The 18,917-nt window shown below is 35.9% G+C and overlaps 3 protein-coding genes across 6 annotated transcripts; all 3 read left to right on the top strand.

The window, feature by feature from the left end:
• The first annotated feature begins 3,332 nt into the window (after positions 1-3,332).
• LOC129900450 (F-box/kelch-repeat protein At1g51550) lies at positions 3,333-7,233 on the top strand. 4 transcript variants are annotated; one of them, XR_008769619.1, is made up of 3 exons: positions 3,333-3,898; positions 5,287-6,567; positions 7,046-7,233. XR_008769619.1 is itself a non-coding variant. In XM_055975422.1 (2 exons), the coding sequence occupies exons 1-2, from the start codon at positions 3,484-3,486 to the stop codon at positions 6,255-6,257; spliced, it is 1,386 nt and encodes a 461-aa protein (XP_055831397.1). In that variant the 5' UTR covers positions 3,333-3,483; the 3' UTR covers positions 6,258-6,698. The 4 variants fall into 4 exon arrangements, 1 of the variants encoding a protein (XP_055831397.1); XR_008769620.1 differs by having other exon boundaries at positions 7,092-7,231; XR_008769621.1 differs by lacking the exon at positions 7,046-7,233 and having other exon boundaries at positions 5,287-6,365; positions 6,470-6,698.
• An 805-nt stretch (positions 7,234-8,038) lies between these two features.
• LOC129899537 (uncharacterized) lies at positions 8,039-8,990 on the top strand. Its single transcript, XM_055974538.1, has 2 exons — positions 8,039-8,411; positions 8,569-8,990. Exons 1-2 carry the CDS (start codon positions 8,092-8,094, stop codon positions 8,795-8,797), a joined length of 549 nt encoding a protein of 182 aa, XP_055830513.1. The 5' UTR covers positions 8,039-8,091; the 3' UTR covers positions 8,798-8,990.
• A 6,703-nt stretch (positions 8,991-15,693) lies between these two features.
• Positions 15,694-18,238, top strand: LOC129900337 (uncharacterized). Its single transcript, XM_055975299.1, has 3 exons — positions 15,694-16,196; positions 17,507-17,615; positions 17,889-18,238. Exons 1-2 carry the CDS (start codon positions 15,806-15,808, stop codon positions 17,557-17,559), a joined length of 444 nt encoding a protein of 147 aa, XP_055831274.1. The 5' UTR covers positions 15,694-15,805; the 3' UTR covers positions 17,560-17,615; positions 17,889-18,238.
• Positions 18,239-18,917: the final 679 nt, after the last annotated feature.

The following is an 18,917-nucleotide window of genomic DNA, read 5'->3' as shown; positions in this document are numbered from 1 at the left end:
CACCAGCAAATTTAAATTATTCCACTTATTAATTCTTTGAATTTCAGTATCGTTTGCTGGATTTATTTCATATTTTTGTTAGAATCTTTTCGGTGTGAACAAGACTAAATATTTCTCTCTCATCCTATTTCATGTAGTATATTTCGAGAATCAATTTAACTAATTTTTTAATAAAAATGAGAAGTGAATAATTTTTGTAAAAATTATGCGAATAAGTAAATATATACTAGTTAATTAGCTAATATAGATATACAATAACAACAACAACAACAACCCAGTGAAATCCCACATCGTGGGGTCTAGGGAGGGTAAAGTGTACGCAGACCTGACTCCTACCAATGTAAGACGGTTGTTTCCGAAAGACCCCCGGCTCAATAGAAGCATAGAAAAAGGTCAGACAAGAATATTAAAAGTAGATAAGTAGATAACGAAAGCGGTCCAAACAATAGTATAATCAAAGCACAAAAATCAGTAGATAGTATTAGATAATAACATAAATACCATAAATAACATAAATCAGAGTACAAGAAATCATAGTGCGTTAATACGCCTACGAATAAGGGGGAATGATGCCACTATGTACTAGCCTTCTACCCTAATGTGTGTCCTCCACACCTTCCTATCTAAGGTCATGTCCTCGGTAAGTCGTAAATGCGCCATGTCCTGTCTGATCACCTCTCCCCAATATTTCGTCGGCCTACCCCTACCTCTTCTGAAACCACCCATGTCCAATCTCTCACATCTCCGCACTGGTGCATCTGGGACTCTCCTCTTCACATGTCCAAACCATCTCAGTCGTGTTTCCCGCATCTTGTCTTCCACCGAGACCACTCCTACCTCGTCTCGAATAGCCTCATTTCTAATCCTGTCGCTCCTGGTATGCCCACACATCCATCTCAACATTCTCATCTCGGCAACTTTCATCTTTTGCACGTGGGAGACCTTAACTGGCCAACACTCCGCCCCATATAACATAGCTGGTCTAACCACCACTTTGTAGAACTTGCCCTTAAGTTGTGGTGGCATCTTCTTGTCACATAACACACCGGAGGCGAGCCTCCATTTCATCTATCCTGCCCCAATACGATGTGTGACATCCTCGTCGATCTCCCCGCTGCCTTGCATGATAGAACCAAGGTACTTAAAACTACTTTTCTTTTGGATGGCTTGGTCCCCGAGCCTAACTCCGCGCCAACCTCCTGAGGTGTCTCACTGAACTTGCACTCTAGGTACTCTGTCTTGGTTCTACTCAGCTTAAACCCTTTAGACTCCAAGGTGCGTCTCCAATCTTCTAGCTTAGCGTTAACTCCGCTACGAGTCTCATCGATGAGGACTATGTCGTCCGCAAAAAGCATATACCATGGCACCTCACCTTGAATTTATCGCATCAATCCATCCATCACCAAGGCAAATAAAAACAAACTAAGAGCTGATCCTTGATGCAACCCCATCACAACTAAGAAGTGTTCTGAGTCCCCTCCTACTGTCCTTATCCTGGTTTTGGCACCCTCGTACATGTCCTTGATCACCCTTATGTACGCTACAGGTACACCTTTAGCCTCCAAACATCTCCATAGTATCTCTCGTGGGACTTTATCGTAAGCCTTTTCTAAGTCGATGAATACCATATGCAAGTCTCTCTTCCTCTCCCTATATTGCTCCATTAGTCTCCTCATCAGGTGGATGGCTTCCGTAGTTGAGCGTCCCGGCATAAATCCGAACTGGTTCTCTGAAATAGATACGCCTCTCCTCACCCTCATCTTCATCACTATTTCCCACACTTTCATAGTATGGCTTAAAAGCTTGATACCTCTATAGTTGTCACAACTTTGGCTATCCCCCTTGTTTTTGTATAGAGGGATCATGATGCTCGACCTCCATTCTACGAGCATCGTTTCCGTCGTAAAAATGACATTAAATAACCTAGTCAGCCATTTCAAACCTACCGAGCCCGCACTCTTCCAAAATTCTCCAGGAATCTCGTCAGGTCCGGTCGCTCTTCCCCTACGCATCCTACGAACAACACCTTTAAACTTATCGACCGTAATACTCCTACAACCCTCAATATCGTGACTCCTTTCTGTATGTTCCAAATCTCCCAACACAATTTCTCTGTCCCCTTTGTCATTCAAAAGTTTATGGATGTATGACTGCCATCTTTGTTTGATAAGGGTCTCCTCTACCAATACTTTTCCGTGCTCGTCTTTAATGCACTTCACTTGATCCACACCGCGTGCCCTTCTCTCTCGAGCCCTGGCTAGCCTGAATAATTTCATGTCCCCGCCTTTCTCTTCTAGTTCAGCATAAAGGCGTTCAAAAGCTGTCGTTTTTGCCGTTGCAACCGCCGACTTCGCCTCTTTCCTCGCTATCTTATACAGTTACCCATTCGTCCACTTCTCCATTTTATCCTTACTCTCTATCAACTTAGCATACGCCACCTTCTTTGCTTCCACTTTCCCTTGCACTTCTCCATTCCACCACCAGTCCCCTCGATGCCGACTACGACTACATGTCGAGACTCCTAACACTTCCCTTGCTACAGCCCTAATACAACTAGCTGTCCTATCCCACATACCGTTCGCATCCCGACTACTATCCCAGACCCCCATATCCTTCAATTTCTCTCCATCTCTAGGGCACTAACCATTGTCAAACTCCCCCATCTGATCCTTGGTCGTTCTTCCCCGACCCTCCTCGTCCTCGTCATCTTGATCCCTAAATCCATCACTAAGAGCTTATGTCGGATTGTAAGGTTGTCGATCGGGATGACCTTACGGTCTTTGGACAAACCTTTATCATCCTTCCTAAGGAGTAAAAAAATCTATCTGAGTTTTAGCCACTGAACTACGGAAGGGGAGTTTGAATTAATAATATAGATATAATTTGAATTAATTACGGCTCGCGGTAAATATTTAGGTGTAATTACAATTTGAGTTTTGTATAATCCACGCGATTATACAAATGTTGTGTGCAATTATATAAATGTTATACGTGAATACAATTTGAATTTTGTATAATTCGCGTGATTCATACAAACGTTGTGCAAGAATCGAATTGTATTGCTAAATATACAAACACTACAAATTATATAGTGAATTGTACAAATGTTGTGTATGAATTGTATAGTGAAATATACCAAAGCTATACAAAAAACTGCAAATTATATAGCAAATTATGCAAACGTATATAAATATTGCTCGAATTATATAAATGATGCTATAACTATAACTCTGAATTGTAATTAACAAACGATAATTAAAATATTTTAAAATAATCATATGCAAAAATTCCTCATAATTCTTTTTTTAATTTTGTATCCGGTATCTAATATCCATGTTAGAAGCCGATTATTAAAAACAAAGGCAGAGCAAAAACAGAGATGCACCCACCACCCAACAAGGTAAAAACGAGAGCCAAAGCCAAAATCCCCAACAATCAGCAGCAGCAGCAGCGTGTGCTCTCCATTCTCAACTCTCAACTTCCATGGCTACAAGCAGCAGCTGCAACGGATCATCTCCAATAACGACAATAGCTCAAGACCATGTCTTCTCCATCTTACTACTCTTACCTTTGGACTCCATTTTTTGCTTTGCTATGACTTGTAAGAAGTTCAGGTCACTCACTTACTCAGACTCTTTATGGGAATCACTCTGTCGAAGAGATTGGGGAAACTCCTCTATTGATGCACTCAGATCCTTAGCTGCTGACGGTAAACAACAACAATTTCCTTGGAAGAAGCTTTACCAGCAAATCTACCAATTGGATTCTGTTTACTTTCGCAAACTGTTGACGCATCCACAAGGAGGAGAAGAGCTATTGCTTCCTCGACCTAGAGCTTCTCATTCTCTCAACTTTGTTTCTGGCTGTCTAGTTCTCTTCGGCGGTGGCTGCGAGGGAGGTCAGTTAGTATTCCATATTTTTTCAACTTTAATAGATTTTGATTTCTGGTACAAATTTCTCACTACTCTGAAATGGTTGCTATGTTTGTTAATATTTATAGTGCATTTGCAAGGATTTTGGTTGCTCTCATATCCCCATACCCACTTAGTGGAATTTGACTGGGTATGTTATTGTTGTTGTTATTGGTTAACTCAGTTTCCAATGACTAATGCTCAGCTGGGACATATACTTGGCCTTTGTGTCTCCATTAACCCTTTCATCACTGTGCTTGTTTTCTTTTACTAGCTAAGCCTTTTACGGTGATCTAGTAAGGTATTTATCTCTTTTATTAGTTCAAACCTAGATTTTGCTCTCATTTTGGTTCTTCATAGGGTGTTCCATTTGGAAAAAAATCAGGATGCTGCTGACTATTATCATGGAGCTTTTCAGTACTGCTACTAGCTATGTGCTTCTTACATTATTGGAGCTGAGATCCTTATATTTAATCAGACTTTAAGATAAACTGGGAAGAATTATCTTGTTTTGGCTTTTAAATTGACCTAGTTTGACGAAATTCATGCAATCAAGGTCTTGGATTTACTTTACACATGAAGATGCAAGCTTGTGAGAAGAACTGCAACTTTTATCTGTTCTTGGGATAGATATATAAATTCTACTGTATTTTTCTAATTAAAAGCTGCTATGATGAACTTCAATTTACTGAGAAAAGTTTTGAAAAAATTACAAAAGAGTTATGAGGGGAGAAATCAACAGAAGTTATACATGGAACACAGTGCTCAAGAACTCTTTCACGACATCACATGGCATAAACACTCAAATTTATATGACAGCAAATGTCTAAACATGAGCCATAATCAGTATCAATCATTCATCATTCCAAATTAGGTATTTTGTTGGTAATGGGATAGACAAGTAAGAAAAGGAGGAAAAGGGCATGGAACTCCGCTCACTCAATATATGATAGTCTCATGAATACCATTTGGTCACACTCTGAATTAATCCCAACCTGATCTATCACACTCAGTAATTTGGTCTTTAAACTCTGAACAAGTATGCCCCTAGGGCTTAGTTCAAATGGCAAAGGCTGAGGTACTTGTGACTTATGTCACAAGTTTGAGCCTAAGCCTAGTATTTAAGTGGGGAAGGATAGAGGGATGGACCCATTATCCCCAGTTCCAAAAGCTGCCATTGGTCCTAAAGGTTGGCCCTAGACAGATTTCTCTGTCATAAAAAAAGAAGACCAAATTTTTTGAATAGCATACATCCTATAAGATTGTCTGTAGATTATTATAGGTTTATATGCAGTAATTTGCGTCTGATGTTTGCTATTTATCGATAACCAGTTATATTTCTTCCTAAAGTGGTGTTATCTGTGATATACTTTAGGAAGACATCTGGACGATACATGGGTAGCATATGTTGGCAATGACTTCAAGAGAATGTTGAAATGGAATAAGATTGAATCAGGGGTCCCAAGTGGTCGCTTTGGGCATTCATGCGTCGTGATTGGTGATTGTCTAGTGCTTTTCGGAGGAATAAATGATCAGGGGGCCCGCCAAAATGATACATGGATCGGCCAAGTAGCAGTACATGATGCATTTGGTATCACATTATCCTGGAGATTATTTGATGTTGGTTCCATTGCTCCTCCACCAAGAGGCGCTCATGCTGCATGTAGCATTGATAAAAGGAGGATGCTGATTCATGGAGGGATTGGTTTGTCTGGTCTGCGATTGGGAGATGCATGGATATTGGAACTGTCCGAGAATCTTCATCTTGGAGTTTGGCAAGAAATTGTAATTCATCCATCTCCTCCATCTCGCTCTGGACATACATTGACCCCTGTTGGAGGAAACCAAACAATTTTGTTTGGTGGGAGGGGTTTAGGCTATGAGGTGCTTAATGATGTATGGCTCTTTGATACATCTGAAGGTCACTGGAGATGGGTACAGTTACTATTTGACTTGCAAAATATACCCCAAGGATTGACCCTGCCAAGAGTTGGTCACTCGGCTAGTCTCATCATAGGAGGACGATTGTTAATTTATGGAGGAGAAGATTCCTACCGTCACAGGAAAAATGACTTTTGGGTGTTGGATATCAGCTCAGTTACGTCCATTATGCAGTCTGGGTCTCCTCCAACACCGGAGAGATCAACGGCTAAATTGTGGAGACGGCTCAAGTCTAAAGGTGATAACCCTTGCGGCAGATCATTTCACCGAGCTTGTGTGGATCCTTCTGGTCGTAATTTATACATCTTCGGTGGCATGGTAGATGGTTTACTTCATGCTGCTGAATCCTCTGGGCTGAGGTTTGATGGGGAGTTGTTTCTTGTGGAGCTTTTGCTTCAGTGCTAGGGGAATTGGAAGGAGATTATTGGAAAAACAAGTGGTGATTCTAAAATGCTGCTGCTTTACATGAGAATGAATGCAGTGTAAAAATCAGTCCCACTTGTTAGAAGCAAGGTAACAGCTAGTAGGGTGCTTTGTACAGTAATAAGTAGGTATTGTAATTTGGTCTCAGAACTGCATCTGAAGAATTGTTTAAGGTATGTTTTCTGCTCTTGTAGAGGAAGCTAGAGTCAACCAAGACACCAAATGATACATGATACCAGGCCCGACCTTTTCACGATCCAGCAAAGCCCTCTGGAATTAATAGAACTACCATGTAAATTTCTAGTTCAGACTGAAATTGAGTCTTGTAGACCGGATTTAGCTTGACATATGATTAGTTGTTCTGAGTTTTGATGTATTATGTACATTCTTGATCTTTACTGGCTAGTACTACTATTGCTGCTATAGTTGACCCCTCCCTCTTACCTTTTAAGTTCACTCTTTAATATACTTATTCGAAACTTAACAATTACAGCGACAAAGGGGAAGAAAATAAGAGAAAATGAACTCATTGAATCAAGGCTGCTGAAATTCAAGATTATGAAATGTATTTTAATTTATATATACATGACAACTGAAGTCTCTTGTTCACTGAACTTTAGTACTATTGGATTTATTTATGCTTTAGGAAATAAAAGGAAACATAATAAGTGTCCTGTGATATCTGCCTTCATATGCCTAGTTGCAACACCTATTTTTGGCATAACTTTTAACGTTGTGTGGATTTATAGCATAGATGACCGAATTTGCAGGACCTTAAAGCACGCATTCAACTAATCTGTCCATGTCTTTTGATAGCCTCAACACCGAAGGTGTCGCGGAGTAGCTTAACCGTCAAGAAAGTGGGTGAATTAATTGAGATGCGCACAAATTGGCTACACACCATAATTATAAAAACAAAAAATTAATAATGGTAATTTCGAAAATGTAAGATTGTTTATCTTGTGTTTGATTGTAAGATTATTTATCTTGTGTTTGGTTGAATTTTTTCTTTTAATATAAGTAATTCCGAAATTGTTTATACTAAAGTTGTCATTTTTGTACCCATTCAACTAGGGGCAAAGCTAGCTTGGTTAAGGATTCATCCGAACCCCCTTTAATGAAAAATATTATTTTTATATAATTAAAATTATATGTTTATGCATCTATAATTTGAGTATTTATATTATATTTTAAAATTCCATAGTGGAAATTCTAGCCCTCCACTAACATAAAATAACAACCTCGAAATATAACATTAAAATGACAAAGATGTCCTTCAAAGCTCTTCATCCACATTTTTTTTTAAAATACTTGAGATTAAAATTTGAAAACTAAAGTTTAATCTAATTCTTTCTACTGTAAAACTAAATACACAATTTATATTACATTCTGTATATCTCAATTTTAGTCCAATAAATCAAACATCTATCAGTTAAAGTATATTTTACTAAATGATTCTGTCATTATCCATTCGCCATATAACACATATTATAATCTAGCCATAATAATTTAATATATTTTTTAAAATATCTATTCCTTTCATAAATTTTGTGTCTATCTCTACGAAATACAGAATAAAGGAACCAAACAACCCCTCTCGGACGCGACGCGGACAAAAGAAAGAAAATCCTCGAGTGCCACACGACAGTCCAGTGCTTTGCCAAGTGGTAGGCCAAGAGCATCCACGTAGTGTGTGCCATAGAGATGGTGAAAACGTGTCAACCAACAATAAAATACTAGCAATTTGGGAGAAGCCCTAAACAGCTGTATAATTAGCTCAATTACTTAATCATATTATTAATTTGTGATCTATCCAATGCATCTTTTCTCATTTGGCAACAACATGAAGAACCATTCTCATCTTAGGAGCTACCACTTCTTGTTCCTTCTCTTATTGTTGTTTATCACATCATTCCACTACACTATTGGCAGTGCTGGAGATGAACAAGGAGGAGGAGAAGAGCAGCAGATTCAAGAACAACAACTCCATGAGAAGAGTAGGACTCCTATTATAGAGACTGTCAAGAGAATGTTTTCTTTCCCCGCTTCTTTTCCTCAAACTCCAACTAATTATTGGAGCAAATTTGAATCACTAATCAAACAAGGAAAGGCCTACTTCTCCCCTCCAACTCTAGAGTAAGTCCCCACAACCCTACAGTCCACTGCTTTTTTTGACTCTTACAACAAATGTTTTGAGTTGAATACAGGTTATAGTTTCCAAAATCTTACATAAGAAAAGACTCTTTTTTCCATTTAGAATTTGTTTGTGACTGATTGTGAGCAAAATGGGCAGTTTCAGGGATAGCCAGGAAGCACAGGCCAGGGTTGAAGGGGGAGCACCAGGTGAAAAGGTAAAAGAAGCTGTCCTGAAGAGCCTTGACAAGAGCAAAGCGGCCTTAGAAGAATCCGCCAAATCAGCTGCAAAATTAGCAGGGGAAGCAGTGCAGAAGACTACGAATAAGGTGAAAAGAACATTCTCTTTTGGAGATAGAGACCCTGGACACCAAGCGGATGAGCTCTGATGGAAAAAAATAACTTTGCAATATAAATGTGAACAATTAGCACCTTGGAAGTTAAGCTTAGTTCATAGTTTATGTACTGGTATTTCCACTTGAGTAGCGTTGTTTTCCCATTGGTTTGTTCATAGTTGTTTTTCATGTATCTACTCTTCAGTAATTTATTTAATCATAGTAGTCGCGAAGGCCATTGTGTTGATAGGAATTCAACGAGTGTTATAAGCCTGATCAGCGGTTGCTTAATTCCAAACATCCTAATGTGTAATGTTGGTTGGTTCATCACCCTAACCACAAGAATCCATGATGATGATTTACGAGTAGCACCTCCCTTGGAACTTCCTCAATTAATTCCATTGGGTACCTAGCATATATATCAAGCAATTTGTTTTTGTCTGCTCTTGGAATTGAGAACCAAAAAAGGTCAATAGTTCTCAACCCCCACCATTCATCACACACGGGCACGGCCAGGTCCAGCCGCACCATCGGTGCCCATTGCAATCTTTAAGACGATCCATCAATGAGAAAAGTAAGCACCATTGCAATCTTTAAGACGATCCATCATGAGAAAAGTAATATAAATCGAAATCAAAATAGCGGAGAATCTAAGAAAAGGATTTTAATTGTTTAAAGAGCAAGGGACAAATCCTTAAATGTGGGCGAAGAACAAAAAACGTTGGTTCATATAAAAAGCAAATTCAGCCTCTGTTTGGTAAGGCACATGTTATACCGCCCACAGGCAAGGGAAGAAGTATTTGACTACATTTTATTAAACCAACAAATAAGCCAGGTATTGCACAAATGAGCCTCACTGGGTACACCAATTACTGAAAAGAGGGTAAAAGCAACAAACAGAGACAGATGTTTGTCCTTCGCTGTACGATAATACTCCCAGGAAATCTGTCAACAGAATGCAAAAGGATGAGTTCAAATATATAAGCTACGTCCATGTGTCTACCTATCAACATGAACGAGAGTTCTCAGACATAATTCTCAAATCTCACTTCATTTTCATTTCCCTCTACGAGAGAGTTGTACTTTCTCAAACTCAATTAGTATATCTGGACAGATGTGCTAGTTCTTGAGCTCAAACAATGCACATGCCCCAAAGCAAAGATAGAGCTCAGGAACATCATTCACAGTTCACATTAATAACCTGACAAGAGCACTTTGATTATCCAAAATATAGTTATTCTAAGAAAACAAGCCACACAATTCTCATGGATCCACAAATAGCTCCACTTCTTTACGTCCCTGATCCTTATTTATAGAAAAGCATTTTCAAGCATGAAATACTAATCAGTATTGTTAAGTTGTCTCACGGTGACCATCTTCAGTAAACTTACACCAATAGCCACTACAGACCATCTTGATCTTAAAAATCAATCATACATCTTACCAACTACGACCATATACAACCCAAGTTTTAAGTTCTAGGCTAACTGGGCCTGGCTTTATATATTTTCACAATCCATTTTCCTATCATTAAGAAATGTCTCGTTCTAATACTCTTAAGTTCTCTAACTCTATAGGTTATCCACATTTTTATAGACATACAAATAGCTCATCAAGAAGAAGAAGTATTGGACTAATGTTATCCGACAAACAAGACTAAACATCAATCTCTAACTAGTTGGACAATTATTTTTTTCATTATGCTATATTTTTTGCTTAGTTTGGTTTGTAATTACTTTTAACTTCTTTTTATGTGATTAAGGTCTAACTTGAGATGTCCAATGCCTTCAACAACCATAATTTCATGTCTGAAGATATAAGACAGCCATTGCTAAACCACCTCAATACTCCAGAGTGAGTGAGATATTCACTCATCTTATCCTTTACACGTGTTGTCAAAACTATTCATTTCAACTCTTGTGTAATCATGTACGAAGACAAATCTATTTTAACATTCACCTTAGAAACCCAACACTCCTTACATAACATTGTTGCTTTACAACCATTTCGTAAGGACTTGCTTTTCACTTGGGTAGGTATCTTCTTATCACATAAAACTTGAATTAGTGCTTCTCCACAACAACTATCCAATTTGAATTCTATATGTTGCATATTTATACCGTTCTACTAGAACATAGACCTAGATATTTGATTGTCTTCATTTAAGCACCGAGTCCCATCTAACGAACACTATTCTCAGAGAAGCATTGCTACTAAATAAAAAGCGAAGAATGCAAATTCTCATACTAGAGAAATACATTTACCCTATGTTTCTAAAACAACAATGGCAACCAAGGACTACTTTCACAATTCTTGGGAATAATTTTACATATATGTTCTTTGTTGGTATGTTACGCTCTCTCTATTATTTGTATTGTCTTTTTCAAATTGCCTAGTGTGTTTACTAAGTGGAAACGGTGTCTCTATCTTCACGAGGTATAGGTAAGGTATGTGTACACTCTCCCCTCCCCAAACCTAGCTTGTAGAAATACACTTGGAATGTTGTTTTTGTAATTTTACATTGATTTTAGTAATTCCCAAATACTCTTTTTAGAATTTAACCTCACAAACTCATCTCAACTTCATAATTATAGAAAGAACATCAGCAATATCCAATTATAGGATCATATCATCCTCAACATAAGGTGATTACGTTGACCATCTAAATAACTCCCTTTATCTACAGATCCGGTACAGAGATGGATCAGAAAAATTGCAATTAAATTGATAGAACACATAATCAATGTTAAACTATAGTTACCTTAGAGAATCAGAGCGACAATCAATGTCCGCCGCCATGCTGTTTGTGCTCGAGGTGGCGTCGCTCTTCTGGAAGGGCGACGAGGTAGGAGAATATCATACCTCCGAAGCAGACATGGAGAAGAGGATCAACGGAGCTGGTTTCGATGTACTTGGCATGGTAGTTATCCAATCCCTTCCTGATAGCATTCTTCGCGTAATTAATTGAGAGCATCGGCTTTAGGTGCGCCGGAACCTCCTTCACCTTCAATCCCTTTATCTCCTTGTACAAGTTCCTCAAAGCCATTTTTCCGGCAAGGTTTTTGCTGAGATCTGAAACCCTAACCCCTCTTGCAACTGTTGTTGCTCTGTCAGTCTTCCCGGAGTAATAACTTTCTCTTTCTATCGATAGGTGGTGTAAAATGAAATATTACTTCTCAATGCTTTTTGTGAAGCGACTAATGGGTTGGGCCCAATATGAACATTTCATTTCCTTTTTACGTTTTAACCTTCTTTTTATTTATTTTAGTAGATACCTTCTTCTTCTTCTTTTTTTTTTTTTATAGGACTTTTTGTATATAACCATTCAAAAATATTTTAATTATGTTGTATAATTATAGTTTGTTAATTATAATTTGTAGCTATAGTTATAGCAGTATTAGTATAATTCGCGCATAATTTATATGCATTTGTATAATTCGCTATATAATTCACAATTTTTGTATAACGTTTGTATATTTCACTATACAATTCATGCACAACATTTGTATAATTCCCTACACAATTTGTAGTGTTTGTATATTTCACTATACAATATGATTTACGCACATCGTTTGTATAAATTGCGCGAATTATACAAAACTTAACTGTATAATCGCGCGAATTATACAAAACTCAAACTGTAATTACAGCTAGATATTTGCCGCGAGCCATAATTAATTCAAACTTTAGCTATGTTAAATATTTCACTAATATATATTTATTTATTCGCGTAATTTTTTTCCCTTTTTAAATAATAAGAACACCATAACAACAGTACTAAAGAAAATAATCAAATTGATATGATAATAATAATAATAAAGATAAATACTTATTCTTATTGAGTATTTCGAGTTGTTTTGTTTCGCACAACGATGAATAAACAGATAAATAATAATTTTGCTAGGGCGTACATATGATAACGTGTCATCATATGATTTTTGATAGTAAAAAGAAGGGGTATATAAGATAATCTATTTATAATCGACTTCGTGAATATCACACACTATAAGAATAAAATCATAATTATAAAATATGAAATTTTAATATTTTGGAGTTTGGGAGTGATTGGAAAATTAATAGTCCAAGTACTTTGGACCTTCCGAATATATCCTTTTGATATACTAGATAGATATTGAAGCCGTGTTAGCACGGATCTAATATATATTATTATTTTTATTTAAATTTATATAATACAAATAAAATTTTAAATGTTAATCAAATATTTTCTTAATCATAATTTTTAAAATTAATGAAATTATTAATTATTGTAATTTATAATATTTTTGAAGTAATTTATCAATATATAAATTATTCAAAATGTCTTTACTCTTTTGAAAAGTTAATCAAATTTTTCATTGATTGTAATTTTTTTTATATCATGAGTTCAATATATGTTACTTCTGCTTTATCCCAATTTATGTGACACAAATAAAATTTAACGAGTCAATAAAAAATTTCTTTGACCATAAATTTTTTCTTTTTCCATTATTATAAGTCATTAATTATTATGATCTATAGTTTTTTAAACGCAATTTGCAGCTATAAAAATTATTGAAAATATTTTTATTTTCTTTATCTCAATTTATATAGTACGAATAAAATATGAAGAGTCGTGTCAATTTTTTATTTGACTATAATTTTTTTAATATAATTTTTAAAAATATTTTAAGCTATTGATTATTGTGTTTTATAATATATTTAATTTAATTTTAAAATATAAAAATAATTCAAATTATTTAATAATTTAATATTTAAATGATCAAAATGACCATTAATATAATTTAAATGCCACAAAGCGCACATGTTTGTCAACCATGACGTGTGTGGTTCGTAGTCACTTCTACTATATAGTAATCTACTAAATAGGTATTGCCCGTGCAACAGGGCCCAACATTCATAATATGTTGATGATTTACCTATATATAATATGATCCGACACTTTTTAAAACCTTCAATTTTATTTATTTATTTTTACATTTTTTGCTAATTTTAAAAGACAAAAAATTTGAGTTTCAGATTTTATAGAATATCAAAGGTAATCATATTCAATTATCGAGTACTATTCTTTTTACTTCCTTACCTTAATCTGATCATTATTCTCATTTACATCATTTTCTTAAATTACTTCTTTTCCCTTCTTTGTTTTTTATTTTCTTTTATTTATTTATTAGAAAAAATTTAGTTATTATAACTTGATAAGAATTGCATATATATATATATATATATATATATATATATATATATATATATATTTTACAGAGTTTGAATTATTTTTTTTGATTTTTTGAATCATTCAGATATATATTTCTTATCAATTTTTTTAAACAAAATTTTCTCTTATATTTTTCTTAAAATAATTGCTCAAAAAAGTGTCTGGAAGTTTATTTATTTATTTTCTATTTTTGGTTTTGCATTTTTCCTAATTTTAAAAGACTGAAAATTTTAGAGAATATCAAATATGACTATATTTAAATCCTTTTATCATCAAAGCTATTAATTTTTTTTTATTTTCTTTCCTTAATATCATCATTAATGTTATTTACATTTCCTTAAATCACTTCTTTTCCTTTCTTGGTTCTTTTTACCTTTTTTAAAAAATTATTTTAAAAATTATTTATTATAATTTTATAAGAATTGTATTATATGTAAAATTTGATTTTTCATTTTTTTTAATTTTTAGATCATTTCTTCTACTAAAGATTCATATCTATCTCTAATAATAAAGCTAAAATTATAAAAAGTGGAGACACCAGTCTTAGTCCAGATATTTATTTATTTTTATCAATTTTTTTTTTATATTTTTCTTAAACTAATTGCTCAAAAATGAAGTTACTCAATCAAAATTTTAATAATAGTTATTTATACTTATTGCTCAATTAAAAAGAGAAAAAACATTTAAGAGAAATAAAATATGCCTGAAATGTTTCAGTTTTTAAAGTCTAAAAATTCTTTTCCATTAAAAAGAAGAGAAGAAAAAAGAATTAAGAGTCATTATGCAAGATCTTTGCTAGAATTTTCTAAAAAAATGGACTCTTACTAAATTTTTTTTTGGAATCGACAGAAAATGGCATAACAACAGCTGCAGAAACGAATAATATTTTTCATCAAGCACTCGTTCTATGGAATTTTGATTCCATATATAGATTCCTTTTAATTCATCAAAAAAGAAATCATTAATTGATGTTGTTCAAAAAAAAATCTGTTACTATTAAATACTGAATGAAATATAGGGGCACACCAGAAGGACACTCCATATCGATGAAGCTCAAGAATGCAAAACTCAGGTTATGAGACTTGAGATGAAGAATAAGAGGATTAAAACCCCGATCTTAAACTTCATTGAATTTGTAAGGTTTATTATTATTGAAAAATCTGTAAGTGGAAGAGTCATAAAGTTGATTGAACTTACCTTTCTGATTTAGGTTTTTTTCCTTCAAATCCTCGACTAAATTTTTTTAATAGAAGTAGAGAGTAAAGAAAAAGAATTCTAGAGAAATTGGGATTGGTGCAAGGCCAATGGAGAGATGAAGAAGAGCGAAGAACAATGAACAATCGAGAAGTTGAAAAAAAAATAGATCGAAAAGACGAAAATACCCCCAGTTTTGATTTAAATAACCAAACATAGAAATTTGTTCAATTTTTATTGCATAATGTACAATAAGTTTAAGCGGTGGTCATCCTAACTCTTCACATTTTTATATAGTGGAAAAGAAATTATCGTATGAAAAAATTCGACATAAGACCAAATTTTTTAGTGGTTCTTCGATCTTACGCAAGGTGGTGACCAACTAATTTTTAGTTAACTATGACAATTCTTTTACGCATGTATGGGTAAATTTCCCAAATGATAACAAAGTCTTCGAGAAAGAATTATTGGCCCAAGAAATGTAGTTAAGCCCAGCCCAATCTGTACACCGCCAAATTTTTGTTCTGATAAATTGACCGGAAGCCCTTTTCTTGCGTCGAGTTATCGGCAATCCCCAAAAACCGAAAGTTCCTCCTTCCTTCCTTATCGGTATTTGTTTATCTATTTATGCAACTGCCTAATTCTTCTCATTTCTAATGGCTCGTTCCATCGCTCAAGCCCTAAATCTGATCCGAGCCACCACCGTCGCCGCCTCATCTACCACCCGAAATGCTCTTCTCCTCGTACCTTCTAGGACCGAGTCCACTCAGGCCGAAAGGAACACCGGATCTGACACCCCGGAGGCGGAGGCCGAGGCGCTGGCGGTGCAGAGGATCGAGGATGCCATTCACCGAATCATAGTACGGCGATCGGCTCCCGATTGGCTTCCGTTCCGTCCTGGTGCATCCTACTGGGTCCCACCTCGACGTAGCTCCTACGGTGTTGCCGATCTCGTTCACAAGCTCGCTAATACGCTCACGGAAGAGGAAATTATGTCTCTCGCTACGTTCCGTGGCTGGCCTTCCTCTAACTTCTATCTTGTTAATGGTATTTAACTCTCTAACTTTCCTCGTATTCAATGATGATTTTTCTAGCAAAGCTGTACAATAATCGCAACAATTGCATATATCGTAGACCTTGATTTTCATTTTAATTAATTTTGAATTGGACTCGTGAGATCTAGATGGCTGGAAAGACGGGCGTTGGATTTTTTACTGAAGGGGAGGGTGATCAGAACTACTGCTACATTTGCTGGATAGGATTAGGATGATCTACCAGAACGGAGAGTTTATTTCGATTGACTTATGCATATTACTTGCTCATTTGCGGAGAGGGGGTTGTTGAATTATAGCTTGGTTATTTATTTTATTTAGGAACTTCCTATAGCCTCAGTCCTTGCCCAGTTATTTTGCCTGCTCCGAAAAGCTACCATCTTTAGGTTCCCTTGAGTAGTAGCTTCCCTCTGTTGTTCCCGTATGCTGTTCTGCTTGCTATCTGCATTTTGGTTTTCATTGCAGCATGTTTCTTGACATTGAGCTAGGCAGATGTTTTTTTGGCTAAGGTTGGCAGATGTTCTATTGAATGATGATAAAAATGCATTATACTGTTACCCGTCTGATTGATGCAGTGTGTTATGTGTAGAAAGTCTGACCCTGGCCATAGAGCTGTACTTCTGATTCAATGAAAAGAGAGAACTGCCATATTTTATGTTTTCAGTATTATGTTGTCTTCATCGTTCACTTCTGCCGTACTCTTTCCTGATGTTTATGCAATGGAAAGGAAGAAATGTGAAATCATCAGTTGTCACTATCCTCAAAGCGTCAAAGAAATTTCCAGGATAGTCTCACGTAGGATACGTTTGTGTTGTTTAGGAGGACTTTTAGTTTGAAGTGATCTCCATGAGTTAAGAGTTTTCCCAATGCTGTTTGTGTATGTTGATCGCCTTATGTGACCTTTGAATCATCATTGGACTGAGTTCTTTAGTTTTTCTCTCCACTTAATACCAAGCTTTTATGGTTACACAAATGTTATAGCATTTTTAAGACCATAAGTTTTGTAAGTGTTCCTTTCTTTTGTTAAATCCTTTCAGTCAAATAGGGTCACATAAAATGAAATGGTGAACATTATTCTGTTTCTCTTGTACTTTTGTGGAAACCTGGTTTAACCTTCTAGCTTATTCAAAAGTCTGGTCGATCTGTTCATGACAATATACGTGCTAAAACATTGCAGTCTCTCTTGTAGGTTAAAATTTATGCAAGTGTTTTTTCATGAACCTAAGACTCTTCTATACAATTAACTACTACTGTAATTTTTGTTACAGTTAGGGTCTCATTTTTATTAATTTTTGGTTGTTACAGAGAAGAGTAATATGTCCAAAAAAGAAATCCAGGCGGAGGACGAGGAAGTTTAACTGCAAGCTTGAGCATGAATTGGGAAAGCAACTGCTTCTCTACTGCTGTTGTTAAGGTGGGTGGGAACTTGAAAGTTTTTGTCAAAAGGGCAATATACAAATTCTAGTCCTCGTAGCTGGGGGGGGGGGGGGGGTTGCACTTCATAACATATCTTATAATCTTTTGCTGAACTCATTCTTGATTCAGTTAGTGTTTGGTAGACCTATGTGCACTTGTGTTGTACAAATGCCTTGAGACCTGTCTTATGCCTTTGTATAGATTTTCACAGTGGAGCCGCCACCGGGGTGGCAGTTGCAAGATTCTCAAGCGTTTCTTGTTGTATATGCAGGTTTACAAATTTCTGTAAGTAATGTAGCTGAACAGAGCATTGAGGAAGCATTTCCAAGCTGGAATATGTACATACAAGCTTCCGGTCATATTTCTTTTATACTAGGAGAGTAGTATCTCATCTAATGTACAGTGTAGGTTTATTTATTTTGCACTAATCCAAATTTCCTGGTTTAGGTAATGGGTATTTCTGAATATAAGCTAGCTTTTTGCTATGTTTCCGTTTTCCAGGTCACACCTTAATCTCATTAGAAAGCGGAATTGGATATGCCCTAATTAATGTAATGTTGTCATATCAGCTCTTGTAAATACTTGAAATAAATTTTGGTTGTCCTTTATTTGCTTATTCTACTTATCGTGCAGCCAATTTACTGATTCTTTGATTGAATCGGAGCGCCTAGTAATTGCCCATTTGCTAAATGTATGACTGAATTGGAGCTCCTTGCAAATTTCTCTTCTACTTCCCTAATTATCAATCTATATGTGTTAACCTGACGATAGCAAAACGTTCTAAGACAGAAGTAGCCATTTTTCTGATAGATGCCAACTTTAATTGCAAATCTAGTCTTTCTCATTTTGATAACGAAGTAAGAAAATGTGCATTGAAGGGATGTTTCAAATATACTTTCTCCTTGTTAAGTTTGAGAGAAGTGAATAAATTTAAAATGCAACTCCCCACCGCATGTGGGCGGAGCCCCTTGATACCGCTCTTAGTACAGCACGGGCAAAGAATGAGATTGAACAATTGATTGAAAGAATTGCCTATGTACATTGATAAGAAAAATTGCTTGGGCTTCATCTCCTCATCAAAGTTTAGTTTGATCTCTGCCTTTGCACTGACTTATAGTTATGGCAGCTCGAAGAAATTATAACTGTGGCAGCATTATGATGATCTTTACTGGTTTCTCTCGAGGGCATATGATAGCTTTAACTTGGTTTGATAGGAAAGCAGTGCAACCCGAATGCAGGGACTAGCAAGAGTTGCATGCCTATAATTGGATGGCAATTTTTCAATTGAAACACTGGGTTT

This window comes from Solanum dulcamara, chromosome 8 (assembly GCF_947179165.1).
Source record: "Solanum dulcamara chromosome 8, daSolDulc1.2, whole genome shotgun sequence".
Classification (NCBI taxonomy): Eukaryota; Viridiplantae; Streptophyta; class Magnoliopsida; order Solanales; family Solanaceae; genus Solanum; species Solanum dulcamara.
Note: the sequence above shows the minus strand (reverse complement) of the source record. Positions and strands in the feature narration are given on the sequence as shown.

Bases quoted from the DNA above. Each gene is read 5' to 3' on its own strand.
- LOC129900337 (XM_055975299.1), top strand. From the start codon at position 15,806: ATGGCTCGTTCCATCGCTCAAGCCCTAAATCTGATCCGAGCCACCACC. The intron at 16,197-17,506 runs GTATTTAACTCT...TGGTTGTTACAG, and splicing joins TAACTTCTATCTTGTTAATG to AGAAGAGTAATATGTCCAAA.
- LOC129900450 (XM_055975422.1), top strand. From the start codon at position 3,484: ATGGCTACAAGCAGCAGCTGCAACGGATCATCTCCAATAACGACAATA. The intron at 3,899-5,286 runs GTCAGTTAGTAT...GATATACTTTAG, and splicing joins CGGCGGTGGCTGCGAGGGAG to GAAGACATCTGGACGATACA.
- LOC129899537 (XM_055974538.1), top strand. From the start codon at position 8,092: ATGCATCTTTTCTCATTTGGCAACAACATGAAGAACCATTCTCATCTT. The intron at 8,412-8,568 runs GTAAGTCCCCAC...CAAAATGGGCAG, and splicing joins TTCTCCCCTCCAACTCTAGA to TTTCAGGGATAGCCAGGAAG.